This window comes from Habropoda laboriosa, unplaced genomic scaffold, assembly GCF_001263275.1.
Source record: "Habropoda laboriosa isolate 0110345459 unplaced genomic scaffold, ASM126327v1 scaffold84, whole genome shotgun sequence".
Lineage (NCBI taxonomy): Eukaryota > Metazoa > Arthropoda > Insecta > Hymenoptera > Apidae > Habropoda > Habropoda laboriosa.
The window spans coordinates 439,595-451,977 of NW_017100202.1; the positions used below are offsets into that span (position 1 = coordinate 439,595).

The 12,383-nt window shown below is 43.9% G+C and overlaps 1 protein-coding gene across 1 annotated transcript in view; it reads left to right on the forward strand.

Annotated features, from left to right (window-relative positions):
* LOC108570442 (glutamate receptor 1) overlaps positions 1 to 12,383 on the forward strand; it is a 139,186-nt gene that overhangs the window by 43,695 nt on the left and 83,108 nt on the right. Inside the window, exons 2-3 of the mRNA XM_017932303.1 lie at positions 2,782 to 2,909; positions 5,498 to 5,627. Of these exons, the coding sequence (XP_017787792.1) occupies positions 2,782 to 2,909; positions 5,498 to 5,627 (258 nt within the window). The remainder of the gene's footprint in view (positions 1 to 2,781; positions 2,910 to 5,497; positions 5,628 to 12,383) is intronic.

The window sequence follows — 12,383 nt, forward strand, 5'->3', positions numbered from 1 at the left end:
GTGTACGCGGCCGTTTCCAGCAGAATTCAGAGATCCGCCGCCGCCGTTGTGGCCGGCATTTATTGCGACCACCCCCAAGGGTGCATTTATATTCATAAGCATAATGGGGCATCGTGACGTATACGGTCGCGGCACGCTCGACTCTGTCCCTTCGCTCTTTCATCATTATTAATTCCACGGGGCCCCGTTGCCTCCCTCGAATTCGCTCGCCTCCTTCCACCTCCTACCCGCCTTCACAGTCGACGTCCTGGCATCTCTTCTCCCTTCGCTATCACCTCCTCCTCATCCTCCTTCTCCCTGGTATTCCCAGCTCGCGACCAACAGCATCAAGATTCCCGTGGCGGTTCCGCGTTTTTGCGCCTCTTTATTTACGGCTTCGCGGCGAACGACTCTCTCTCCCTCTCTTCGCCGCCCTTCTGCACCTTCTTCTCGAACTGTCTGCGCTTCGTCGCGCCGCTTTAGACCGCCGCAACCACCGCTGGATGATGGTTCACCGGGTCTCTCTTGTAGTACTACTTCGTTGGTTGGCTGGGCCGAGCTCACTGGCTGGATAGCTGGCTGGCAGACTTCGCGTTTATTAGCTTTGCAGCCCTGTTCCGGGCTGTCGCGTAACGCGCCGGAGGAGAGTAGGTTCACCACGGGAACCTTCTAATCGATATGCGATGCCGCGTGTTGCATGCACGCCGCGGCCCGGCTGCGTCAAGTACGCGAGAGGGATGCACGATCGAGCACGCCCGGCAAATGGCCGACCCATTATCGGCTTTACGTATGTACGGACACCCTTTCGGAAAAACACCGGCTTCCTTCGGGGAGGTAGCTCGATTCGGTGCACGTTTTATGAACAGAGGAAGGAGGTGTGCAAGTTACACCCCTGTTTTTCTGCAGGCTCGAGGGAAGACTACTTGATGCTTCGTTACCGAAGAGAAATTCGATCTGGAGGCGGTTCGTTCTGTGGTAGAGTTAATGATTGTCGTTTGGTAGATCTGTTAGGTTGGAAGGATCTATTAGTAACTTTGCAAACGTGAATTTTTATGTAAGTTGAAACGAGGTTGAGAAGGTTGTCTAGGAATAAATGTGGAGAGAACAATGTTATGATAATAGTTATCAGTACCGAAAATTTACTTTCCTTTTTTTTAATTGCTTATGGGTCAGTTTTGACCCGGTCTAGCGATGGTCCTCGGTTTCTAGCGATACATGCATTGGAAGGATTTAGAAATTGTGATGGAATTGGATGGTAAAATTTTTATTCATGGCGTACGATTATTAGAATAAGGCATACCTGGAATAACCTATTTTAATTTTGTCATTTTGATCAAATTACATATAAACGTTGTTTCCAGTCAACTTCGAATAACAGCAAATTTGTATTAAAATTGTGGTGCAAACGCAACACCCGCTAAATGCTTAAATTGTGCACGAAATTAAATTGTAAGTTTCTAAGTAATCTTTCTAAGTTTTCACTAAAAATCTACCTCTACGAACGTTTTCGTCCAGATGAACAGGGAGGCCGGTGTATAACAGAGAGTACATTTCATCTGCAAAGTGTATTTATTGTATAAAAATGTCAAATAATCTGCTGCTAATTATAGAACTCTCCTTCACATCCGGAGACCTTACGTACAAATAACGACGAAAAGTGAAAATTATGCTTCGTCCGAATGTACGAATTTATCAACGTCTCCAATTATTCCGTCATTCGCACAGATACAACTTCCTTAACCGCGCTGTGCTAGCTTTCACGGAGAGCGCGCATACGAGTGGATTTTCCTCGAAACGTCAAAAAGATTAATACAGAGGATAGCACTTGTAGAATTAAAACTACATTTATATCTCGTGAAATCCACTCCTGCCGGTTGAAATATTTTCTCTGAAGTAACATTTTTCCCCTCTGAGGTGAAATGACCCTAAAATGGGGGAGGGGGCGAATGAACGAAATCTCGAGGCTAATGGGCCGCTTTTCACGCGCCTCACGCTCGACCTTTCGCGCTCGCGATCGTTGATTACGCGCGTATTGTGGACAAAAAGAAGAGAGAGAAAAAAAAGCGCGCACCGATAGCGCGTCGCGCGCTAGACGGAATTCCGTTCGCTTTGTCCGCGACGCGATAATGAAAAACAGAGTTATTGGACTTCTGGCTATACTTTGACACCTTTGAACGAATATTACACCGCCGCGACAGGCCGAGGCGACGAGAACACGCGGCTGCCAATGAAATTACGCGTGAAATGCCGACGCGGCTCGTTGGATTTTGTCGCGTGATTTTCGCGAAATTCACTTCGTTTGTTCGACAGCCGGCTGAGAGAGCGAACTGTGACAACGGCGATTCGTTTATTTCACGGTAATCGTTAATACCTTCGTTCCTATGACTTACCTGTCGACGAAATGGAAATTAGCTCGTTCAATTTCGAAAAATAACCTTCGTATCTTAAATTTCGCGCAAAGGTATACTTAAAAGTATCCAATTAATTTACACACAGAGCAGCGGAAATAATTTCAGGAAACGTTTCAATCAACGACGTGTATAGGTACATTTACATTAATTTTCAATTCGACCATAGTTGAATTGTTGCTCGGCAGTTTTCAATAATTCTTACAAATTAATTCCTATTTTAATTATCCTGTTATTGTTGCGGGCACAGTGACTCGTACTCGTTTCACTCGACGTCCAGGAATTGTATGAAAATTGCTTTTGCTTTCAATTCGCCTGTAATTTAACTTTTACAGAGGACCGGCTGGTGAATTATTTAAGTATTTAACAAGCCATGCGTGTCCGTTTGTTGCAGTCTGCAGTCAGTTCAGCAGAGGGGTGTTCTCGATGCTGGGCGCGGTGAGTCCGGACTCGTTCGACACCCTCCATTCTTACAGCAACACGTTCCAGATGCCTTTCGTGACGCCCTGGTTTCCCGAGAAGGTAAATATCACGCTTCCATCGGCCTGGCTAAATAAAAACTTATAATATCGTCGGAGGGAAAACGCGGCGACGTTTATTATTATCCCTCAACCCCTATACATCTCCGTCCTTTCTTTTTTTTTTTTTTTTTCACTTATCGGCCTTCGACGCTTATTTTTATCGCTTATCCGAAGCTCACCTGTGTCGATAAAAAGTAAACGCGAGCTCACATTCCGTGACTTCTTTTTTCTACATTTTTTGCGAAATACCTACCTTACGACGCGCAATTTTATCGAGATTTTCGCAGGCAAATGGACCCGTTAACGCGTGCAAAAGCTGACAGATCGAAATTACGATAATTTCTGACTCGTTGGATCGTATCAAAGGGAATAATATTTTTACCGTATAACGTCGAAGTAATGCAACCTTCGCGAAGCGTTACAATTACTTGAACAAGCGGTCTCCTCATTATGGAAATGGCAGTATTCATATTTAATAAAATTACGCTCGTACTGAAACAATAAAACAGCTCCGCGCGGAACGTGGAAAATATACGCGTTATTGAAACGCATTTACATCACAGTTATTTACCAAAGAAGAGCCACAATTCGGTGAAAATAACAAACACAGGTTACTTGCACTCTTCGCTATTCCAACAGTCAAAAGAAATTTTTCTTTCTGCATGAATTCCTCCCCGGTGACAGTCACAAGCACACCGAGTTCCTTCGTGCGTCACATTCGAAGAGATTCACCTGTCTCGTCGTTGAGCTGCTCGTCACCGGTCAAACCAGTTTAACTTTCGTTTTTCTTTCACCGGGCGCGTTCTGCGTCACGCGCTCTCTCCCCGAGCGAAATTCGAATGGAAATCCGTGGAAATTGGCGGCGGTCGCGTCGATAATTAGCGCGCGCGGACGAGGGTTGCTCCGATCGACGGAAGCCCACCTCCGTTGTTCTCGATGTACCCATAAATGCATAAATATGTACGGGGTGTGTACAAACATATTACAATTTGAATTTGGAAATGAATCCCCCCCGCTCGAGAATTTATTCGCCGTGTCGAATTGCAAGCGGCGGGCGCATTTATCGGTGGGCAGAGCTAGAGCAGGGCGCGCAGCGCAACTCGCAAAACTGATATCGTACGTCCATATTGGATGAATGGCGGCCCCGTATATTCTGGCCAGGATGTAAGTGTGAGTTTTTATCCGGTCGTGTTTCGATGTACGTGCACGGTAAGCACGCACGAGCACGCGGCTCCTCTGTCGCCGTAACGAACGTCCATGTCGTTTAAATGCTAATCGCGTGGTAATGCTAATTCCAAGTCCTCCCTTTTTTCTCTTTTCTTTTCTTTTTCACCTTTTTCCCTGCTCTTCCTTTCTCTGTGCTCCCCTCTTCCTACACTCCCTCCTCCCCATGGCGGCTGGTCAATTACGGCTCCCGGGGAACGACCATTTATAAGAGGAGATCTTTTTCAATTTCCAGCGAGACCTTTCACGTTGCGACGCCATTTTCCTTTGGTATCTCGTGAAACGTTATTCTTTCTTCCTACGGTTTGCCTTTCTTTTTTCTACTTTTTCAGGGGGAGCCCTTTTGATATGGTTTTATTGCGATTTTTGGAACGTGGAGGATTTGAGGTTGAATGGAAGTTGTAGGGTGATTGTTGGAACATTGGTATTATTTTAGTTGAAATATTGGGATGTATGGAAATTATAGTGGTTGATTATAATTAATTTTAATCTTGGAAAATTTTCGATCTCTCGAAAATGGTGTTTTTAGCGTTTCTTACAGTCTCTACCAATTTTGTTTGAAATTTTCACGAAGATTTGGTAGAGACTCTACTAAACAAACCTAAGCTAACCTATGTAACGTATTGAGAGATTTCAATGATGAATATAATCACTATTGATCCAACCAAGTTTTCCAATTTTACCGAAACAAAGATTTATCTCCGTCACAATTATTATATTCATTTGGTGTACGGTAGTTTAGATTAATATAACCTATAAGTGGCCGATTATAATCAATTTTAGTCTCAGAAAAATTTCGATCCCTCCAAAATGACGATTTCGTTGTTTCACACAGTCTCTATCACTTCTCTTTTAAATTTAAGCTACTAAACAAACCTAAACTAACCTATGTAACGTATTGAGAGATTTCAATGATGATTTCAATCACTCCAAGATTTTCCAATCTTACCGAAACAAAGATTTATCTCCCTCACAAACTTTCCACCACCTCCAAGATTCCCCAAAGATTCACGAAACAACCCTTTCCCCTGCCCATGAATACGAAAGGAGCACAGTAGCCGCGAAAAGAAAGCGTAATTCACTTAAATCAACTGGTTACTCTTCCGCGCGGAGACAAGAGATGCCGCGAAACGGTCAAATATCGCGAGCTATCGAACACTCTGTCGCACGCCACGGCGTCATAAATATTTACGATTACATTTGCCGCACTTTTCCCACCGTCGTTTCCGGTTGGTCGTCTATAGGGGTAGGAACGACGCCGTTTAACGCTTCCTCGAGGCGTCTAGATATTCGGCTTGGTTCGTCCCGCTAGCAAATAAAATCTGAAAGTCGAACTCATACGTGTGCCGATGGTACGTGTTCCAGGTTCTGACACCGTCCTCTGGTCTCCTGGATTTCGCCATAAGCATGCGTCCGGATTATCATCGCGCGATCATCGACACGGTGCGATACTACGGCTGGAAGAAAATCATCTACCTCTACGACTCCCACGACGGTAAGTCGACGACCTTTTCTCATGCATTTCTCATTTTACAGCTCGCCCCTGTAGGCTCCGATCCTCCCCGCCTCCTCCTTCTTCCCCTATCTCTCTACGCTGGATATTCCTATTTTTATTGCATCTGCTAAGCATCCGGTGTTGGTCCCCGATGGCCTTGCTTGGCCGATATCCCGGAAAATCGGCCACTTTTGCTCGCGTATCACGCGTCTGAATTGTAATCGTGGAACGGTAACAGCCTCGCGACGTGAAATCCACCGACTTCCTATTTTCTCCTCTTTTCTATCGTACGCCGATTATTCAACCGTACCGAGGTAGCTTTTGCACTCGTTTTGCATGTTCGGCTCGAACTCCGGTTTTCGAGTCGCAGAAACCAAGGAAGAGAAAAGTCTAAGGGGTAGTTCGAGTGCTTCTGAATTTAAATACCCCACGAAGTGAAGTTCGAGAGGGTTTGAATTTAAACGGTTCGAACGATTCTTCGAATGTTCTCGAAGTAACGCAAGAAGGACATGAAAATGGAGTTGAAGTTTTTCGGATAGGTGGGTTCTTTTTTTCCTTTCGAAGTTCGTAGATATGAGAAGTTTCGTCGGCTGGACGTACATACCTCTCGGCTTTGATTACCGATAGACGAGCAAACCGAGCGTTTGTTTATCCGCGTAAGCTTTACCAGGGAGGAAGTTCGGTGCTGTGTACATACGAGAGAAGAGTTGCGGGAAGTTTGAAACTGCGTCTGACAGTAGTCTTTAGCTTCGGATTAATACAAGTTTTCTGTTCAAGGTTATTATCTTACCGAGAAGGGTCTACGGTTTTCCTCCACGTGAAGGAAGTCGCGTGAGTGTTTGAAAAAATCCGAGGAAAAAGTTTATTCACGAGGAATAATAATGTTAACGGAACGCTAATCCACTCTGTCGTAAACAGTTTCGTTCCATTAATCACTTAAGTAGCAGCACTTCCTGCTACTTCCCTCCTTTTTTTACACGTATTATGGACGGAATAAAATAGGAATAATTTGAGAGAAAAAAAGGAATGTTTATTAACACGGTAGGAATATCGAATGTCCACGGTCGATCCTTAGCAGAGCGAGTACACAGGAAGGAAATGCATTTGCATGCGTGACCGCGACACTGTGTTAATTTTAATTTCATACCGACACGGTCTAGTAGTTAGTAAAAATGGGATTTTTCATCTCCCGCCGCGCGATTCAGTATGCAAACGAAAATGTGGGCGACATTGAGCCTCGACGCGTGCGCTAGAAACCGCGACACGGTATAATCTCCGACGTTTGTCGCCGTTTTACGTGATCCGATATTTTTTGCAAAAGTGCGACGATGTAGCTGTTCGAGTAGCGCAAAAATCCAGAAATAACATCGAGCTTCAATTATGTGATTACTCGAACAATTACAGCGGTAATCGTGAATTGTTGAATTTATTTCAAAGCTACTTAACATTCTTTCTTCGTCATTTGGCAAGATAAACAGCGAAGACGTGCACGTTGTGAGAATGTCGAACGAGGAAGTCCTAAAAGTTGACACGCATGCACACGAAGTTACAATTTTTCCTCGAGTCGTTTGCTCGTCTTGCTTGAAATTCGATTGTCACGCAGCGGTGGTATTTACGATATAAAGGTTTGTGGAAATAATTTGGCGTCGAAGGTCGAGCTAGATACGCGCACTCAAGGCGGCGTTTTTCCTCTTACTTTCGCCATTTGCGTAATCTCGTCGATAATTTTAGTCCCGCGTTCCGCAATTTTGCTCGACCGTAATTCGTCTAACGATCATTTCGTATGACAATTCCGCCGAATTTCCACGTCACAGTTGAAAGTTACGCGGGTTTTGTGGCATTTCGGCTTGCGTCAGAGAGCAGAGTTGACGTTCGGAGGTTCGTAAATTTCTCGGATCGCTTTACGGCGGATAAGTAGGAGAACTGTTTAATAACTCGGCTGAAACAATTTTATCTGCTCGCGAAAATTATTCGAAGAATTTTTCTTCGGGTTTAGCTGCAGTGTTCCCAAGATAATCAAAGAGATAATTGGCAATTACTATCATTCGGTGAGATTATAGTATCACGAGTTACCCTTTCGCGTTATTTCACCACGATCTTTATCAAACACGCGTTGATAAAACACTAATCAAGTTATATTGTTCAGAAGCAAATACGCCGTAATGCCTATAATATACCCAATTACCGTCAATAAATCAACAAGTAAATTGTTCCATGTGTTTTCGCGGGGATTTTTACAATCTCCTCAACCAGTTCTTGACCCGATTACCTTCGGGAGATAGCGATCATCGCGTGGAATCGCACGAGCGAAAGATTCACCTTTAAGTCTTGCACAATCGACGATTCTTCTAACGTGCCTACTTGCATCGACAACGAATCTGACGTCCTTTATCGCTTCTATTCATTCCCGATCCTACCGTGGAACGAACGACGAAGTGCTGTGCGTGTATACCACCGATCACCGCCTCAATTTAACCTGTCACCGTCCGTTCGGACATCTTGTAGTTATTCTTCACGCCACTCGTCCCATCATAAATCGATCCAATTATCACGCACACACCAATCGTGTCTCGTGTACCGAATCACCGTGCCCGTGTATACGGGGGTAATCAAGTGGATCGAATTATCTCAAACAGAAGTAATCACGGGTGCTAATTGTCGTATGTACGAATTAAGGTGGACAAAAGTGTCCATACGTACCAATAGTCGAGATGAGTCGAATTCAAATATTTGGAAACTTTTGTAAGCACAATTTCTTAGGCATTCAAATTTTAAGAAATAGAAATTTTCGTATGCACAATTTCTCACGCATTGAAATTTTAAGAAATAGAAATTTTCGTATGCACAATTTCTCAGGCATTCAAATTTGAAAAATTGAAATTTTCGTGAGCACAATTTCTCACGCATTCAAATTTGAAAAATTGAAATTTTTGTGAGCGCAATTTCTCAGGCATTGAAATTTGAAAAAATTGAAATTTTCGTGAGCACAATTTCTCACGCATTGAAATTTTAAGAAATAGAAATTTTCGTATGCACAATTTCTCAGGCATTCAAATTTGAAAAAGTAGAAATTTTCGTAAGCACAATTTCTCACGCATTGAAATTTTAAGAAATAGAAATTTTCGTATGCACAATTTCTCAGGCATTCAAATTTGAAAAAGTAGAAATTTTCGTAAGCACAATTTCTCACGCATTGAAATTTTAAGAAATAGAAATTTTCGTATGCACAATTTCTCAGGCATTCAAATTTGAAAAAGTAGAAATTTTCGTAAGCACAATTTCTCACGCATTCAAATTTTCCCGTTTGCAATTGTCACGTGCACTGCAGTTCATAATTATCGGGACACTTGCTATATTGTTACAGAAATTTCTTATATCCCAAGATTCCAGGCTTATTTTTGAAATTTGAGCAATTTCATAACGACTGCGTTTAAGTTCGCTTCACCTTCGGCAAGTGTCCCAATACTTCCAAGCTGAAAGTGTATATCACAAATTACCACACGCGTCGTTACTCCTAAAAGTTTCTCCAGAGTCCCGAGTAAGGAATCGACCTCGAATCTTCTCCAATCCGTCCCGAGCGATCGAAACATTAACCCTGAAAAGGTGGGGGAGTGAGACTTTAATTACTTAATGAAGCTGGCGGAACGGTCGTTCGACCGAAACGATTAATCACCGGCCGTCTCGTGACTGTTTCGTGCCTTGCCGGTTTCCGTTTCATTATAACTCGGTCACGCGCCGCCTTCCCTGCAAAGCTATTTAGGATTCCAAGCAATTGCTCTTCTTCGACGAACGAACGAACGATAAGAACAGCCATCTCGCGAAACCCACGGAGTTTAATTACCGAATGCAAATGCAAATATACTTTAGGGACCGTGAGCGGTCTTCGTGAGCGTCTCACCTCTCTCCCTGTCTCTGTATCTTGAACGTCCCTTACAGCTTGCCCTCTGCCCTCGATTTCAGCCTGCATAACGTCGTACGACGCGATCTTCCTCGATTAGCGCCAAAATGGCGCACAGATAGGGTAAGAGCAGGAAATTGGACACGTTGGTAACGAGGCATTAGCGTGGATCCAATGGCTATTTATATGTTTATTGGACCGTTTTAGAGGTTCGTTGGTTAGATAAATGGGGTTTGTATTAACGATTTAGGGATCAACGTGGTGAATTAGAAAAGGATCAGTAAGGCAGAGAACTTTCAAATTTCAGTGTTCATCTCTCGAAGCAAAATTTAAATCACTCTAAATAGGTCATGATTAGCAGTGAATAACAATGACAACCAATTAGATGTGAATACGATATATTTTATATTTAATACAGACATTAATCTTTCGATAAATTACTGTGCTCTAAGTATTGACGAAACAACGTTAACTCGTCCTCACCAACTAACAGGTGAAACCTTTCAACAATCTTATCGTTGGAGAACAATGCATAAGCCGGAATAAATAAGTTATTATGAGTTAGCACACGTTCGAATGTGGAGTTAATACCGTCAGCCAGTGTTTTTATATTACATTTCTCTCGTTCAACTGGGATAATGATATACATTACGTACGTAGAATGTAACGATAGGTAAATTGCTCCAGCTATACGTTCAATACCATTCACGATGACGTATGACTCGATCAAACTCATTTACACATTCTGATTAATTCCTTTGCCTTATGTTAACGTATTACTTAGCACAAACGTGTAATTCTCTTTGATCGTACGAATGGACATTTTCACCTCACTATAAAAATCATTATAAAAGCACTAAAAACATTATTTTCAATAATTCCATATACAGTGTTCATCATCATTTTTAAAACTATATCCTCGTTAACTGCAATCACGATTACCTCGCACTTTGATCTCATTTCACGTGTATCGTTCCACAAACAAAATACTCGTAAAAATGCGTACAAATTATTTTCGATAATTCCGTAGACGAGGTGAATAACAAAATTCCCTCACTTTCCTTATAGCTATCACAACCACGATTCTCGGAAGTACATCCTCGTTAACTGCAATCAGGAGACGTGCCCCCGCAAACCTCATTTTTTTTTCCTCGAAGCGAAGAGAAGCAATAGAAACCAGTCGCTGCTGCAGGCAAACGCATCTTAGGAGCTGCATTCCAGTTTGGTCGGTTTCCATGTAGCGTCGACCGACTTGCTTCTCTTATTCCAACCACTCGCAGACCTGTCGGGACTTCCCCAGTCTGTCCACGTTAACAAGTGGCCGCTCGCATCACGCGGTCCATTCTCAAGGTCACGTTACCGTTGAAGGTCATTGCCTCGTCGATACAAAATGTCCACCGTTGTCGAACGTAAACTTGACCCGACTTAACCCCTTGCCGTACCGTGTAGCTCGACGAAATCCGGGCCCAACCGGTAGGAAGCCGCGCTCGCTAAACGGGCCACCGTGATCCTTTCCTATATTTTCTCATACACAGGAAAGCTCGCTTCGCGCATGGAACGTGCCTAAGACAGAGCTAGAACGTCCAAACCCCCAGTTAACCGTCTACGTTTTTCTCCGTCTTATCCTCTGTTACGCTTTTCGTCCAGTGTTCCAGGCGTGACGCTTTCATATACACGGTGATATAATTAAACACCCGTTCGCGGAAAATTAAAACGAGTCTGACCCGTGTTTTTTACGTTTGGCCCGATTTTCTTACCACGAGTATCACACGTGGTTGTAGGCGCAAGGGTTGATCACGTCGCAGACGCAATCTCCACGTTATCTCACTGATGAGGTTTTGCGTATTGGATCTTTATTTGATAATATACAAGATACAGGTATGGCGACCGTGAAGGGCCGAGGCGCACTCTCCTACCGCGTGCCTTCTTTGTGCCAGAAAACAATCGACCATCGATAGATGGGACCATTGGAATCACACTCCTCAACACTCACGAATCTCGATCGCTCCCGGACCAAGATTAGCCCGATGCCACACGCGCACGAAACGCGTTTCCATCGGGTCCGAAGAACCGTCAGGAATTGGCCGTTCAAGGCCATCGAGTTAGCAGACCCCTTGTTTACGCTCGACTCACTTTTTCTGCTCCCTTTGTTCGAGACGGAACTGCATGTTTGGCAAGGATCAGAAAGAGTGCGATCTGTTGGTTCCGCGGCGATAGTTCAGTGTTCCCGCTCACCACCGTGGAAAATCATCGTGGATTATACGGTGAAATTGAATTTTCCAGAACAATATTACCGAAACGCGCGCGCTCACACACACACACACTTTGTTCTCGTTGTGACAATTACTCTCTGCACACGTGGTGTTGGAAACAATTTTGTTCATCGACGTAGGACAGGGGTGAGTATGAAACATCGATCGAGTACGATCAAGTTTAAAGTGTCATTGGAATCGGTTCCAAACCGTGTTTCCGTATTGTCATACACGCGACCACGAGAAGTATTACGCGTTTCTACGAGGCGCGCACACACACAGACACATTCGCAAATACGCGTAAAAGTTTAATTGCGACAGGAGAGGTTAGGGGGTTGGAAGGTGGGGACCATTATCGATCTCGACGTGGAAGTTGGCGCAAATATTTTTCCTGGCCGCCTCGAGCGACGGTGCATTAAATAACGGCCTTGAATGGTCGACGCCTTGCGGTCCAAAATATAATAGGTTACATTAATCCAATTAAAATAACAGTGAGGCTGGCTGGTCGAACGGAGCGTTCGAAACGCGTTTACGGTGGCGTAAAACGGAAACGGGGAGAAATCAATCAACACGGAGGGAACGCGTTACAACGATTTTCGTATTCAT